The 17,956-nt window shown below is 39.9% G+C and overlaps 2 protein-coding genes across 2 annotated transcripts in view; both read right to left on the bottom strand.

Moving 5' to 3' along the window:
• The window catches only part of LOC121730228 (syndecan), a 308,302-nt gene that overhangs the window by 41,899 nt on the left and 248,447 nt on the right, over positions 1-17,956 (bottom strand). The window lies entirely within an intron of this gene.
• Positions 74-4,329, bottom strand: LOC121730226. Its single transcript, XM_042119183.1, has 2 exons — positions 3,053-4,329; positions 74-192 (listed from the first exon to the last, which is right to left on the bottom strand). The coding sequence occupies exons 1-2, from the start codon at positions 4,184-4,186 to the stop codon at positions 178-180; spliced, it is 1,149 nt and encodes a 382-aa protein (XP_041975117.1). The 5' UTR covers positions 4,187-4,329; the 3' UTR covers positions 74-177.

Here is a 17,956-nt window from a genome sequence, read left to right on the forward strand (position 1 = left end):
TTAAGTATATTTTCAATCACAGTAACTTAGTACAAAAATTTTAGAATAATAATGCCGGCTCCGCCACTAATCACGCCATTTTATATCATCCCCTCTCCTCTCCTCGCCTCTCCCGCCAGTCTCCTCTGTTGCACCCTTCACCCCTCCTCCGATTATCGCACCACTCCACTCCGCCCGTTACAGTCGGCCATCCTGTAACAATTGCGCCGCAATTGGCACAAAAAAACATCATTAGCTCTCCAATAAATCAATCAAATCATCTCTATCAACTATTTCTTCATCACTGCTGGTATCACTACACTGTGGGGCACTGCGATATGGTCTTATAGAGTCTGCGGCTACAACCCCTGTAAACTTTTTATATCCTCGCATGCCTTTAATACTTCGAATTTCATATCGCCCGTTAGGTAATACTTTTTGCACAATATAAGGCCCCGAATAAAGTGCTTGTAACTTTGTATTTACATTTTTTACTTCCCCACCAGTAGGCGCCTGCTTCCATAAGACCAAATCGCCCTTAGCAAACTTTCTTTCAGGCTTATGACGTTTATCAAAATTTCTTTTCATAACCTCGCTACGATGTTTTAACCTACGAGAAACAATTTCTCGTTTTTCTTGAATAGATGTACTACTACTAGCTTCATTGTGTTCGTTTGTCAAGTTTGGCATTAGTCTACTACGATAGCTAAATAAAACTTCAAAAGGATGGTAACCCAAGCTCTCATTTATCGTATTGTTTATTCCCCACACGACATCTGGTAAACATTCAGTCCACATATTTGGATCTCTAACTCGCGTACGCATAGCATCAAGTAGAGTTCTGTTGTATCTCTCCACTTGGCCATTAGCACGTGGGCACGCTATAGCGTTAACTGTGTGACGAAAGTTATATTCTACGGAGAATTCTTTAAACACTCTACTTGTGAAAGCTAAGTTCCTATCCGATATGATTCTTTTTGGGTATCCGAATAAACTAAACATGTCTTTGAGTACCCTGACAGTCTCCACAGAGTTTATGGTTCTAGTGGGGCGTGCAATCAAAAACTTTGTAAAAGAATCGACAATCATAAGTATATACTGATAACCTTTTGGTGACCTACTGAAGGGACCTAAATGGTCGATATGTACTGTGTCCATTGGTGATGACGGTTTAGGAATTGGATGTAACTCTCCGGCGGGCTTACCATAATCACCCTTCCCATACGCGCACTCTAAACATGAATTTATGTACTTTTTAATAAAACGTGTCATTTTCGGGAACCAATAATCAGCTTTAATCAACTCATCGCACCTCTTAATACCTACGTGACCTATTTGATCATGCAATTTCTGCATCAATTTCCAACGAGCAAAAGAAGGAACTACGAGTTTTTCCCCATTAAAAGTTTTTCTATATAAACGATCATTTTTAATTTTGTAATTATTAATCACGTCATTACACGCATTACCCTCTTTTAGTTGCTTAATAATATTGTTTAATTTTTCATCTTGTAATTGTACTGTTAAATACCAATCTTCATTTGAAATTCGTAGCAAATGAAACTGATCATAATCATCAACAGGTACACTAATAGGGTTCCGACTGAGAGCATCGACATGTTTCATTCTATCGCCTGGCCTATATTCTATTTCAATATCGTATTCCTGAATTATTAACCACCATCGTGCTATTCTAGGTATTAATTCTTTTTTCTGTAACGTATATCTGACTGCAGAACAATCTGTAACAATTTTAACTGGCTTGCCTAAACTACTACTAAACGTAAACACGAAAACGCTTTAGTGACGCCACCACGGCTAACGTCTCCAATTCATAGCTATGATACAAGGATTCTTCTCGAGTGGTTACTCGACTAAAATAAAAAACTGGCTTTAAATTCCCATCTTCCTGTTTTTGTAACAAAATTCCTGCTAACCCACTTTTACAAGCGTCCGTATGAATTTCGCACGACAATTTTTCATCGTACAAAGCTAAAACAGGACGAGAAATTAGCCTTGATTTAAGTAACTCAAAACTTTGCATCTGTTCATGACCCCATTGCCACACATTATTCTTTTTTGTCAAATCACTAAGAGGCTTAGCTAAAATAGCAAAATTTTTAACGAACTTTCTAAAATAACTACACAACCCCAAGAATTGCCTCAATTCATGTAAATTATTTGGTTGACTAAATTTTGAAACGGCCGCAATTTTATGATCTCCTGGTTTAATTCCTTCACTACTAATTTCGTGTCCTAAAAATGAAACACTAGACTTTAAAAATGAACACTTACGCACATTCAGTTTCATGTGACTCTGTCGTAATTTACAAAATACTTTTTCTAATAACTCTAAACCCGCAGAAACGTCAACTGTTGACAATAAAATGTCATCCATGAAACAAATAATTTCATCACTACCCACCATTCGTACTAATTTTTGAATGACACGCATAAAAACCGACGGTGCATTTGCCAAACCAAAGGGTACCCTCAAAAATTCGTATAACCCGTCCGGTGTTATGAAAGCAGTTTTATTTATAGAATCTGGATGAATTTTAATATGATGGTAACCAGAAAATAAGTCTAGATTTGTAAATATTTTCTTATTGGCTAGCTTTGACAACTGGTCATCTATATGTGGGAGAGGAAAACATTCCTTAACGGTTATAGAGTTTAATGACCTATAATCGACACACAAACGATAATCGCCATTTTTCTTGCGAACTAAAATAATTGGCGAAGCATATTCTGATGATGATTCCCTAATAATATGGCCCTCTAACATCTCGTTAATTTTTCTAGCTACTACTTCTCTCTCCATATGAGCTAAGCGGTAAGGTTTTCTTTTTATAGGGATATCACTTGTAAGTTTTATTTCCATTTGCCCTAAATCCGTAACGCCTAACTCTTTGACAGTACTAGCAAAACAATCCGAATACTTAAACAAAAGTCGATATAATTTATTTTTATCTCCGTCACACAAATTATTGCCCATGTCGATATCATCAAGTTTTACACCACCTATATTACTCTCCTCGCCACTACTCACTAAAAAAATATTTGCACTCACCTCTGGCACAATGTCGCACCTCTCCGCTCTCGTTATAGTCTCATCCTTTTTCCACATTATCGGCTGAGCCCCGATGTTACAGACTTTGATGTAGCCCTTGCCTTCCCGTAAAATTCCACGTCCAAGAGCATACACGACTCCACTTAAGCTGTATTGTCTCGGTTTTGTGCTCAAATATCCAGGAGGTGGATTGGCTACGTACACACTCACGAGGCTGCTTCCGATCGGGACTTCAGTATCTTCGGCTACTAAAACTCTAAAACATAACGCTTCTTCAATTGTGTCGATAAGATTTAAATTAGTAACCGTTACCTTTTTGAAAAATGCACCATCTTTTGATACACTCAAAACAACTTTTTCATTATTTATGACTGGCTGTCCAATTAATAATGCTATGTCTCCTAAATTTTCTCGTGTGACAACTGCAGTCGTACGTAATTGGATGTCATCAACATTCAAATCAAAATGTACTAAGCCGTCAGCTTTAACGGCCGAACCTGCAAATCCTTTTAACATGGTATTGGATGGTTCCATTTGTAAATTGATTGCATCTGCAGCAGTCTTCGTAATCACATTTAATTCACTTCCGGTATCGATAAAAGATTTAACAAGAACTCCATTTACTTTTACCCTCTTCTTATAATTGTCGTTTAGATTCAACAAAACTTGCACCTTCTTTTCGTGACTTTTATTGCTTGCATTTGGCACAGGTTCCTGTTTACAATTCGTGGCAACATGGCCTTGCTTCCCACATCTATAACACTTACGTTTATCCGGTGCGCTACACTCAGGAGCAATGTGTCCAACTTCATTGCATCGATAGCATATAGGTTGTTGACGAGAATTTTTACTACCAGATGCTTCCATCGGCCGAGATGTTATGTTCCTGTTACTCACTAAACTCTTGGTTACCTGCGTCATTTGGTAGTTATCGACGGCTGACAAAAATCCCTCGTACAACTCGTCGGGACTCGAGCACTGGTATGCCTGAGCGTTAGCATGCAACTCGTGTGGTAGCCCTCTAATAATACACGAAACAGCAGCCTTATCACTTAGCTGGCATCTGTAACACATGGCTAACTTTTCTTGAAAATACTTCGTCATAGATTCGTTAGGTAATTTCTTACGGTTCATTAATTCCTCCAATAGAGTTGCATAATCGTGGTGACGGGGAAAAGCTCTTGTGAGTAGGTTTTTCCACTCGTCCCATGAATAGTTATAGGAATCCAAGCGGTTAAACCACACCCGTGCTTGACCTTGTAATTTAGATTGAAGGTGAAATGATTTAACTTCTTCGAACCAATCGTAAATATTTCCTAATTGATCAATTTTCTTTAACCAATTCTGCACATTCATATCACGATTTTCAGGATCAAATTCAGGAATTAATTTATCCGTATGGAGTAATTTATCTACCCTCCAATTATTGTTATTTTGAAATTTACTGATTACTTCACTAACCTTTTGCGATATTATGGTATCAACACTTTCGGTTAAGGAGTTATTATCTTCATTGTTACTCACGTGTTCATTACTTCTTATTTTCTTGGATTTTGTATTATTACCAGAATAATGACGCCGGAAACGCTTCATCTTCTTAGCACGTGGTAAAAATGCCACTTCTGAACTTTTACTTAGATTTTAAATTAATTAAAAAATAAGAAAACTTTTACGTAGATTTTAAATAAAATAAAAAATAAGAAAAATTAAGTATATTTTCAATCACAGTAACTTAGTACAAAAATTTTAGAATAATAATGCCGGCTCCGCCACTAATCACGCCATTTTATATCATCCCCTCTCCTCTCCTCGCCTCTCCCGCCAGTCTCCTCTGTTGCACCCTTCACCCCTCCTCCGATTATCGCACCACTCCACTCCGCCCGTTACACTAGCATTAAACATTTAGTACAAAAAAGAAAAATAGCTCCCATTAGCGTCAGTTATTCATACAGCAACAAAATATCGGCGTCCATTTGATTCTGTTTAATCACCACCGCCATAAAGGAGTTCTAAATGCGAAACATTCGCTAGAATTCTAAAATAGACTCATTTACAAGGCAAATGAAAAGCAAAAACATGAATACGATGAAATGGAAAATAATTTCGAAAGCAATTAAGTTCCACGCAACGGAGAGAGCACGCAGCGTCAACATCGCAGTGCAACAATTTCCTTTTGTGGAGCGGCCGTTTTGTGCGAGCTGTCTGCCGCTGTCTGGCGCTGTCGGAACTGAATAATTGGATCAACCCGCGTAACGTTATTCCGGAAAATAAAAAAAATGATTTTTCACACGAGTAATTTTTACATTTCAACATTTTTTGCTACACGTTTACACGCTCGAGCTCGTCGGGTGAATTTAGGTGGCCTTTCGCATTCATCAAAATTTAGATTGGACGACGCGATGTTTGAACTTTTATGTAGAATTAGGCTTGTCCGAAATCGGTTTCTCGGAAAGGGTGCTATCGACTTATCTTTGGCGATGATCTACAAAGGATTATCATAAAATTTTGATTGGGGTGCGGTAAAGAAAATTGTGAGAAAAACTTACATTAATTTTAAGATATAGGTGTACTCTTTAGAGACTCAAGGTCGACTTGTAAAAAACATTTAGATTTCAGGAAATTTATTGTAACAAACACGACACACACATTACCATCTCTTCATAATTAAGCACATCATCGACAACCCCTAATCTGCAGCACTCCTCTAACGATACTACGGGTGCATGCATATGCACCCGCTGCATGCACGATTAGTTGAAGGGGTGAATTGTTTATGGCGCGGGAGGAGCGCCTTTCATCTGTACCGGAGTTATCAGATCTTGCTCGGTTTGTTAATAACTGTACCAACTTGTTAATTGTTCCATCCGGCTTGCTAATACTCGTTAAGTTTGAAGTAGAGTTATTTGTTGTTGCACGTTGCTTTAGTTTACACTTTACGTCGCACGTATGAATTATTTCACTTTGTACTGCATGTAGAAATGTTAGAATTCAAAATATGAAACTTGAGTCTCCTCACCCCTAATTGAAAGTTTAAACTGAGTCTTGAAATCAAAAAAGAGGTATCAAATTTAAGGTGGACGCCGCCGTGGACGGCCTCAAAAAATATGGCGATATGAACAGGATGCCTACAAGCCAGGCTGGCCGGTGGCGTTAGTACGAGACATAGGCCTCGGGGAAGGCCTTTGCCCAGCAGTGGGATAGTATAGGCTCTTAAAAATTATACGTGTGGCACTCAGGGACTGACGCGGTAAAGGCAACGCGCATGCGTCCAGTCGCACGCACACAAACACCCTACTGAAGACTGGCAGCGTCGCACTGACCGGCGTTGCCGCACCGCCGTGCCTGTTGGAGTGGGGTGTGTTAGGTTTTTTGTTACGGAATTTCTTGATTCAGTTGCCGCGCTCAGAGCCCGGAATAATAGCTATGCCATACCTTAAAAATGTACGGTAGGTTAGTCCGAAAAATACGCGAAAGTGGAAAGAAACACGCATACATCAGAATGCAATAGCCTAGACCTCTACTCGAGCGTAAGCGTAAAATCAGCACAACATTTTCAATACAACGAACCATCACTTTTATTTATATGATCACAAAGACGAAAAACCAACAATATAAAACCCAACATAAATTTGAAATAATAGCCCAGTTATAATACACAACAAAAATACAGACGAAAATTATCACTTTTTTATTGCGTTGAATTGTTGTTTTTTCAGCTTTATCAGCGAGAAAATGTTTTTATATCGTCATATAAGTAGAATAGCGAAAACTGTAAAAAAAATTACTGTTATTGTAATCACGTTCGGAGTTTGTTTTTACGGAATGGGAAGTAATTCCGTTTTATATGCAACATTTTATGGTAAACATAACGTTACTGTGGCGGCGATTTGCATACGGACTTTTTGTGAATGTATTTGGAGCACATCTGAGCCTAGCGGATGCCGGAGAGATAAAATTTAGGACAAAAATCCCTCGGAAATAGGATGCAGTGTGCAAAGAGAGTATATTAGGAGTACGATTTTAAATTTGACTATTTTATCCGTAGTTACATTAGGGCAAAAATGTGTCGTCGGTCTGTCTGTCGCTCTGTGTTTCTTCTTTCTGTTTATTATTAGTTTTTTTTTGCAATTTAACCCAATTTCGTCGTCTCATTACTAGTGCCACGCGGGGCTACGTGCGTAGAACCGGGGCTACGTGCGTAGAACCGTGGCTACGTGCGTAGAACCAGGGCTACGTGCGTAGAACCAGGGCTACGTGCGTAGAGCCGGGGCTACGTGCGTAGAACCGGGGCAACGTGCGTAGAGCTGGGGCTACGTGTGTAGAACCAGGGCTACGTGCGTAGAGCCGGGCTACGTGCGTGGAACCGGGGCTACGTGCGTAGAGCTGGGGCTACGTGCGTAGAACCAGGGCTACGTCCCAGACATTAACAGTCAGCCTGCAGGCTCTGGTCGGGATGCCTGACAGTCATTGACCGTCTATACAAAATCTACAAAATCGTCAGGGGAACTGTGAGTCTGTGGTCTTTCCGATTAACTGTCAGGCGACCTGTTAATGTGTGGCGCCCTTAAGAGAATGCCACGTAGATGTATGTACATTGTACGGGCCATTCCTTAAAAAGAAATATTTTACCTGTGAAAATAAAAGGCTCGGTTGTCCTAACTAGCTAAGACCTAAGGTTCTAACTGGTAAATAATAATGGTACTTTTGAAGTAAATATATCACATTATTATAAAAAAAGTATACGAATCCAAATTACAGCTTCCTGCAGCTCGCATAACTCAATTCAGCTGCAGCTTACTGAAATTTAATCTGCCATGAGAACAACCGAGCTACAGTGTCGAGCTATTAAAACTTTTATTATAACTCGTAGATTTATTACATTTTTGCCTTCCCTTCTAGATTTAACGCAAATGTGCACATAATTCGGTTCTTGTTATATGCGATACATTATGCATTTATATTATTTAAAGCTGTTGCCCGCGGCTTCGCTCGCGTTAAAAAGTATTATTATATATAAACTTTCATCCCCTATTTTAACCCCTTGGAGGTAGAATTGATCAAAATTCTTTCTTAGCGGATGCCTACGTCATATCATCTACCTGCATGCCAAATTTCAGCCCGATTGGTCCAGTGGTTTGGGCTGTGCGTTGATAGATCACCATGTCAGTCAGTCACCTTTGAGTTTTATATATATACTAGCTGTTGCCCGCGACTTCATCCGCGTTAACATAGTATTTTTTAACACATTATTGAATGTGTAATGTGTCGAGCTAGCGAACGGTCGTGCTCCACGTTACACACGCCGCAAATATTATTTAATTAATATTTTCGCGAATCGCGCGGCACATTGCCGCTGCACGTGACCATGGCGATCGTAGCCAACGAGTTGCTGGCGTTTATCCAGCACGCCATCGACACCATGGACGAGGTCAGCATCATGCAGATCTGCAAGTCCTCCTTCACCAGTGAGGAGATTTGCAAGGGGAAGCAGCTGCTGTATGAGACGCTCGGCCAGAGCGTGAACATGCCGTCGCGACGAAGAGACGGAACCGAAAGGAGCGTGACATCATCTCCCTGCTGAAGCAGACTGATCCAGATGAGGTACCGGTTTTTGTGGCTAAAGAGCTGCACAAGCTGCCGCCCGTCACGTTGGACCACGTCGACGTCGTCAGCCTACTGAAGGACATCAGGTTCCTGAAGGAGGAGCTGACCGGAGTTCGAGGTAGATTGCAGGCGTCAGAAGCTATCATTAGTGATCTACGTAATGAATTATCACAACTAAAAAGTAATAATTGTAGGTCACCAGCTGACGCCGCATTCGTCACTCATCGCCGAGGCGCACAAGCGATCATGTTTAGCCCGTCAGCATTATCGGACAGGTCAATGAACGCCGCCGCTGCCGCCCCCGCCCGCGCTCCCCTCCTCGCCGACGCCGAGTCCACAGGCGACTCAGCAAAACTACGCGACTGTTGCTGGTCGCCCCGCGCCTCCCCCGCGGGCGCATAAAAATGGGGAAATTGAGAGCCGTAAGGCTTCGGAGAGTCGCAAGACTACGGAGAGCCGCAAGGCTAAGTCTTCTCGACCTGGCAAGGACGAGAGCAGGAGGTGCGATGAGGAGGGCTTTATACTGGTGGAGAGAAGGAAGAAGAAGCCCGCCGCCCGCAACCATCGCGGCACCGCGCCATATGTACCTGAGCTGCGTCTGCGGAGCGAGGTCTCCGCGACGCCCCTGTACATATCCCACCTGCACTGGTCCATGGAGGTCGAAGACGTCGTGGACTACATCAGTAAGAAGACATCCCTCCACTTGAGGGTCGAGCGTCTGCAGTCTCGCCACAAGGTCAACTTCAGTTCCTTTGTGGTGAGAGTACCGACGCATCTTCTCTCGACCTCTGAAGCGGAGGAATTCTGGCCGACTGATGTGGTTTACCGAAGGTTCCGGGGGAGACTCCGGAATGAAGCACGTGTCACGTTGCCGTTAATTCGTGATAATGTGTAGTTGTTAAGTTTATATAATTTTTATGTATGTTAGTCATTAAGGTATAATATATTGTATGGGCCTACGTAGCCTGATTTAAACTTTTTTGATTTAAGTTACGTGACTTTTTTTCGTACTGACAGCAAATTCTTTTATTTGATAGCCAATTCACGGGGGTGCATTTCAAATAGCCTGTCCACCATCTTGGCGAGGCCACCATATTGGATTTGTAATTACGTTTCATAGCTAGTCATGTATTGTCATCAGAACTCAGAGCGTGAGTAAAATTTCATCCTAATAGAAGACCGGGAAGTAGGTCAAATAGACCGGGAAGTAGGTCAAATTAAGATTCCCAGATTTTCTTACTTACTAATATTTAGTTACGAGTGAAGCTAATATAAAGCGTGTAAAAAAGGCCGGCAACGCATCTGCAACTCTTCTGATGTTTCAAGTGTCTATGGGCGACAATAGTTGCTTTCCATTAGGTGACCTGTTTGCTTGTTTGCCCCCAAATCTATATAATATGTATATAAAAATGAATCCATTTTCGCGTGGTCACAACATCACGCGTAATCGGCTGGACCGATGTTGCTGAAATTTGGCATAGAGATACTTTGAGTCCCAAAGACGAACATAGGATACATTTTGTCCCGGAAAAATCTACGGCTACTGCACAATATACTTTTACGATTTGCGCGTAAACCATTAAATTAATTTTGATGTATTTTGGTATTGAGATACTTTGAGTCTCGGGAAAGGACAAAAGATACTTTTTGTAGCGGAAAATGTACCGTTCGCGCACAATAATTTTTTATGATTTTCGCCTAAACTATTCAATCGATTTTGACGAATTTTGGTATGCAGATACTTTGAATCTCGGGAAAGGACAAGGGATACTTTTTGTCCCGGAAAATGCACGATTCCCGCTCAATAAACTTTTACGATTCAATCTATTTTGATGAAATGGGCGAAATACTTTATATGGCAAAACAACGTTTGCCGGGAGGGCTAGTTTTACATATATATATAAAAAAACAATTTTAACAGTAAAAGCCTATATACAGTACATTCAAACTTGTACAAAAACCAAAGCTCACATTTCTGGACAAAACTTCACTTCTTTCCTAGGATTTAACAATATGGAATCATTTCAAATAGCATAAGCTTTCTAGAAATATACATTCTTTAGTATTGGAATATCTCGGCGTTCAGCATTGTTAAGCCAAACCAATACAAAAATCCATTGAATATTCAAGGCGTTTGCTATTTTGTGCATACTTCCAATACGAGTGTCTTCGAGTATTCCACTGCAGGAATCGAGGATTCCAGCGAAATGAGTTTCACAAATGTTAAATGCAATTTCGTTATTGAAAGCTGAACGGTCTTTTTCTAGGGTTCCGTATTCTGTTGAAAACGAGAGATTTCGCTGACCGCCCGTCTATCCTAGGTCACGATTGCTAGATACACTACGGCCGTTCCCAATATTCAATTTATCTCTGGTTTGACATACAACCATCGCAGCTGACATAAAATATATGTATCTAATGTCTAATGTGAGCTATTCCTATCTCTAGTAGGGCAAAACCAGAGATAGATCAAATATTGGGAACGGCCGTAAATATACTTTGTTGTCGCTGTCACATAAATAGTAAGATTAAAGATACTTACTTAAAATTGTATTTTGGTAAGTAAATAAAACAGTCCTAGAAGGCATCTTGGTATAAAAGTTAAATGTCATTTGACATACACTTATTTAAAGTTGACGGCCACCAAAGTATATCTGCATGTGACCGAGTGGTTAAGTCTTTCATCAGGACGAAATACTTAACTACTCATGTGGCCGAAACACTATTTAGAGTCACATCTGTTTTGCATCCCCTAAGTGCCATGGGATGCTTGTATTATTGTTTATATTGCACATAAACGGTATTCACTTAGACGACACCCTTCCTGCGCGAGCCCGTCTCGCACTTGACTGGTTTTTTTCTCCTTCCCCATTAAAGTAGAAGAGGCTCTCGGCTTTTCTGGATGTTTATTGAAATGCAAATTACTACCTGGTTATAATTCTCAATTGTTTAACTAGTTAACGTTTGAATAAAATCAGCGAGAGTTGAACATAGTTATCTGTTGACCTGTTTTATACAAAGCTCGGGAATAAGCAGCAGATTATTAAAACTGATTGTGGCGTGATCAATATTTTTATATGAAACTAGCTGACCTGGTAAACGTACTGATTCGACATATTATTATATTTTGTAGGGATACGCTTGAGAGCCTCAAAGGTAGATCCGACTGTAAGTATAAATAGTCAGTACTTAAGATGCCACCCGGTCTCAAGACGCGGTTCGGCTCTGTGATTGGTCCAAATTTTGACAGCCTACCAATAACAGAGCCTGAACCGTGTCTTGAGATCGAGATGAATCTTGAGTACTGACTATTTATACCAGCCTAAGGGGTGAAGCCAAACGAGCGTAATTTTGTGAGTCGTGAGTCGCAGAATTTCGGTCGCGTAAATTATTTTTCATACATATATATAAAATACGCTCGTGTGAATGAAGTAAGTATTTTCTATGAAACTGAATGCAGCAGAATTTCTGCCTACCGAAATTCTGCGACTCACGACTCACAAAATTACGCTCGTTTAGCTTCACCCCAATCAATGGTCTTTTCAGGCGTTGTCAACATTTCTGACCAACCTAGATATTTCGATTCAGGATTGTACACTGTTTGGTCCAACGCATAATTCGGTTGCATGCAGTATTATGATATTTTCACTGGAGGAAGGAAGGTAGGTGAAAAATTCCGTGTCTCAGTGGCACTCAAAGATGGCGGCTTTGAATCTTATCCACTATCGAAACATCCTTAGTGTATTGTTGGTTATTGATCTGCAGAATCTCCCTCACCTTTGAACGTTTTATGAACCCTCATCACTCGTGTCATATCTGGCACACAATATATGGCTCTCAGCTAAACGGCGTGTCATGGTGATACCACGTGTAGAGGTAGATCCATCATCTTACAATTTGACAACATTTTATCCTCCGGTTAGGTAGCGCCAGCAAGAACCTGCCTGCGTAAGGGCCTTCAAATCTGCTAAATAATTTTGAACAGAAATACCAAAACATGCTTTTGTATTGGGTACTTCTGCTCAACAGATTTTTTGTTTATTTTGAAATTTAATATGAAGTGTAAATTCCTCTCGTGGTTTAAGCCACATAACCATAAAATTCCTATTGGCTAGTTTCTAAGTGGTTTCGTAATAAGTATTAGTTTAATGGTTGCAAGGTTCCACCTTTATTTATATAGTAGAAATACATATAAGTTTTTTAAATGGTTTCAAGTTTGACATAAGTAAAATGTACTTATACTATAGGCGGATGACGGACCTATATAATATATTTTTTTAATGAAATAAGGGGGGCAAAAGGGCAAACGGGTCACCTGATGGAAAGCAACTTCCGTCGCCCATGGACACTCGCAGCATCAGAAGAGCTGCAGGTGCGTTGCCGGCCTTTTAAGAGGGAATAGGGTAATAGGGAAGGGAAGGGAATAGGGAAGGGTAGGGAAGGGAATAGGGTAGGGGATATGGTAGCGTTATGTCAAACTCAGCCGACGGCTCATGACTAATTTGACGTAATCCGACCAAAATGACTAGGTCAATCACCTGCCTATGAATCAATTCGTTCGATGGTACCATTATTACTATACATGTGCGTGTCAATGGCAGGTATTCCACGCATCAATATTATCACGATTCCGTGATAATATTGTGTAACATAGTTGGGAAGGGGAAGAGGGGGTTTCGAGAGTAGCTCGAGCGTGTCAGATTAAGCTAGCATAGGCTTCCGACATGTGTCTAGTTATCATGGTATAGAAATCAGATTTCTCACGTGGTGGGTAATTTTTTTTTTTTAAATATTGAAATGTCGTCGGGACTGTCAGATTAAGATAGGACATGTTTAGTATACCCCAAAGAAGCTTCCATAGAACTTTAAAATGTCCCTACAGGCTAACCTAACCTAACCTAACGATTCAAAGGTTAGGTAAGCCTGTAGGGACAGTTTAAAATATAAAAAAATAAAGCTTCATATTTTCTGAATATATATATATATATATATATATATATATATATATATATATATATATATATATATAAATAAGGGGTCAAACGAGCAAACGGGTCACCCATGGGCACTCGCAGCATCAGAAGAGCTGCAGGTGCGTTGCCGGCCTTTTAAGAGGGAATAGGGTAATAGGGGAGGGTAGGGATGGGAAGGGAAGGGAATAGGGGAGGGTAGGGAAGGGAATAGGGTAGGGGATAGGGCCTCCGGTAAACTCACTCACTCGGCGAAACACAGCGCAAACGCTGTTTCACGCCGGTTTTCTGTGAGAACGTGGTATTTCTCCGGTCGAGCCGGCCCATTCGTGCCGAAGCATGGCTCTCCCACGTATAAAAAGTTTAAAATGGCTGCAGTTTCTGAACCCACCGCTAAAAAAAACGCTCTTATTATTTTTTTAACAGCTTTACCTAATATACAAAACCTAGTAGGTTTCAATGACGCTCGAGTGACTACAAAAATAGCACCCTCCCCTCCTCTACTAATAGGCCGAATCGCAGTAACACAGTACATTTGTGAATCGCGTGATACTAGAATTATGATAATATTGATGCGTGTAATACCTGCCATTGTAATCGCTCACAAAATATATTTGATTGAATCGCAAAAATAAAAGAATAAATTCATATTTCAATCGCACCCAACATTTCCACACGCAAGCAATATTCGCTATAAACCAGTACTTTTGCTGACGGTACACGGAATATATTACGTCGGGTCGGAGAGCAGTCAGGGTGAAAATTAAAAATTTATAAACGCCCGATACAAGATTGATCTCATTGAGGACATTTCGCTTTGAAGTTTAGACTGACGAAAGGGAATGAATAGAAGAAAGACGTGCTTATAACGAAGGAAATGTACTAGATTGAGAACCTCGAAAGGGATTGCATTAATGTCCGGTTTCTAAGGCTTTTTGACAGGAGTTTCTCTATTCAGTAGCGTTCTTGATTGGCTAATGCCAAAACCAATTAACAACGCTTTCGAAAGGACAAACTATCAAAAACCTTAGAAACCGGCATTCGGAAGACTTATAGTTATTTATAAATTACAAAATATTTAATAGTAATATTATGTACTCGATGGCGGGTAACCGTTCTCCGGTTAAAAGTAATGAAAATCATACTTGTCGTCAAGAGATTTTACACCGATACAATAATCATTATGATCTTAATGTTAAAAATATATATAAGTATATAAGGTATAGCCGCTCCTCGTAAAACACTACGCTTTATGATCTAACGCATTTTCGGACAATCCAATCGAACATTTCATATGTCAGTAGCAATAATTCAGTTAATGTCCGACTTTCCAACGTCTGATTCCCGTCCACTGTCCAATTACCCAGCGATCGATACGGAGACAATATCGGAAGTAGAAGCTAATTGACTGTGAACACAATTATTATAACTTGTCTACGGCTCCTGGAAGTTGGTAATTGATTCGTCCCAAGACGCTGTGATCCTTTGACTATCATCATCATCATCAAATTGCCAGTTTTGATTAAAATGTCCTTTATTTTACAGAATTTATGATTCATAATACTAATATATCATAATCATAATCATAATATTATTAAATACTAGATGACGCCCGCAACTCCGTTGCGCCACAATTCGTGTATCGCGCGTTCATTTTTCTGCTGTAAAAAGTATAGGTATGTACTATGTATGTCCTTTCCCGAGACTTGAATTACCTATCTCCATTCTCCATACCAAATTTCTGCAAAATCGGTTCAGCGGTTTGGGCGTAAAGACGTAACAGACAGTCAGACACACTTTCGTATTTATTATATTAGCATAATGTACGTGTAAAACCTTAGGTCTCTTAACAGAAACAAGACCAGTGTTGTTGCGTGTGACAAAAAACTGAAATGTCTTCGTACCAGGTTTTATTTTGCGAAAAACTAAAAAAAAAATACACTAAAGATCCTGTTTGTGGTTTAATTAGCACACAGTTCATGTGATTATTAAATTAGAATTTATAATCTGTGCCTCTTCAAAAGTTACCTTGTCTGAAAAGTTCCAAACGTGGTTTCATAGATAAGGCCCAAACATTGTATAACAGAAAGATCTTTATACACGTTGATCTTTTTATAATCAAGAGAGTAGTTAGTACATTAAATATTATATAATACTAGATGATGCCCGCAACTCCAATTCGCCAAAATTAGTTTATCGCGCGGGAACCGTACACTTTTTGGGGGTAAAAAGTATCTTATATCCTTTCCAGGGACTCAAAGTATCTCCGTACCAAACAGCAAAATCAGTTCTGTGGTTTAGGCGTGAAAAGCTTACAGATAGACAGACAGATGGATAGACAGACACACTTTCGCATTTATAATATTAAGTATGGATCTCGTATTAATTATAACCACTATAACCTCGTTGCCTTGTCGCTATAACCGGTGGTAATCGATCAAACGTACTAGCGGCTAAGCTGTGCCCGTTATACAAATATTGATTATAAACGACCGCACACGACCAATTTAGTGTTAAATTGTTTTTGGAACGTTTAATACTCGTATGGGGTCGCCAGTTGGGGCTGATTTGATGGACAGTCTTGGCAGTGTTGCGGCACTTTTGACCATCCTTGACGGTAGGTATTATTGCAATTGTGCAGTGAATGATCAGAGTACAATGTATCAGAGAAATTCATTCATGTTCTAAGCAGTTAGTGAGGCCTAAGTAACTTAATTCAGTTAACACCTCCATCGTGGATATCGCAGACACAATAGATTTTCAATTGTTATGCGGCAGCCGGCTGCAGCTTGGGCATTTATGGGTTACTGGACTTGCCAGCTGACAAAATCACGACAAATAATATACCTCTAACCACATACTACATAACACGACAAAAAATGTAGGCCGCCTTCTTTATCTGATGGCACTAGATAATATTGTATTGAAATTTACCAACAATGGATGAGTTTGAAACATCAAGTGATTTTTAACATTTCATATCAAGTGGTTTTCATATTATCCTACCAAAATTTCTCCCTTCTTTGAATCAGTAGGCAGTTTTTACGAGTTAACAAACCGTGACCAAAGTTACCAAAATGTATTAAGGGGTAATTTTACTTTTACTTTTTCAGAGATGATTTTTGCAGTTTGCAGACTTGCAGAGTGCAGACAGAAATTTGGTCTAACAAATCGCTAATAACTGTATCCAGGTTTTCCCAAAACGCGTGGTAGTTCCACCCGATAGCATTTCGCTTGACGCGACCCAAATACAAGCTATATTAATTGTTATAATTGTTTTTCACTCGCTAGTTTTTTCCAGTCCGCGCATATCCAGTTCAATTAAAACGCTTCCACTCCAATTATCAGCGTTGTTCATTTCGATTGTTCATTTTTGGTTTTTCGATTATTCGTTCGTGTACTTCTTAATCTACCAGATTTTTTTTAATGAAATAAGGGGCAAACGAGCAAACGGGTCACCTGATGGAAAGCAACTTCCGTCGCCCATGGACATTCGCAGCATCAGAAGAGCTGCAGGTGCGTTGCCGTCCTTTTAAGAGGGAATAGGGTAATTGGGCCTCCGGTAAACTCACTCACTCGGCGAAACACAGGGCAAGCGCTGTTTCACGCCGGTTTTCTGTGAGAACGTGGTATTTCTCCGGTCGAGTCGGCCCATTCGTGCCGAAGCATGGCTCTCCCACGTTTTTGCAGCTTTTCACCAATCGCCTGGATTTTGGTGATACTTATACGATGGTGAAATTTTAAGGACTGTGGACTAGGTACACTGAATGGCTGCGAGGGCCGCATAATGTTTGCTAAAAACGGGCGTTATAACATAGTTTTTAGTTTTCCATCATCGTCATTATTATGATCGTTACATGAAATAAGCCATGGCTAACCTACGCAGACAAACAATATCGTCTAAGCCGCGCGGCTACCGCACTGTACTCGCGACTTAATGTGAAGGCAGCCTTAGTTTTTAACTGCAAAACAAACTTAATACAATTAAATTTTCGATAACGTCTTAAATAACGAAACATAATATAACACAATTATAATAATCATTTACACGACGTACTTAAAAACACACATACTCATATGTTACTGTATAGTGTATACCTACTACAACACATTTTAGACCTTATTCTCATAGAACTAAGATAGAAAAGTGATAAGGTTTTCGGCGACATACAGATCTCAAGGGACAAGCCTTCATTACGTGCAATTTACGTGGGCCCTACGTTCCTGCCCTTTCCAATTTAAGAATAAAATGGATACTATCACAATGTGTTTAGAAACGGAAAAGTAATTCTAATTCTTGTTCTTATCCCTTGTCCTTAGCAATAATAAT

The sequence above is a fragment of the Aricia agestis genome, chromosome 9 (genome assembly GCF_905147365.1).
Source record: "Aricia agestis chromosome 9, ilAriAges1.1, whole genome shotgun sequence".
Lineage (NCBI taxonomy): Eukaryota > Metazoa > Arthropoda > Insecta > Lepidoptera > Lycaenidae > Aricia > Aricia agestis.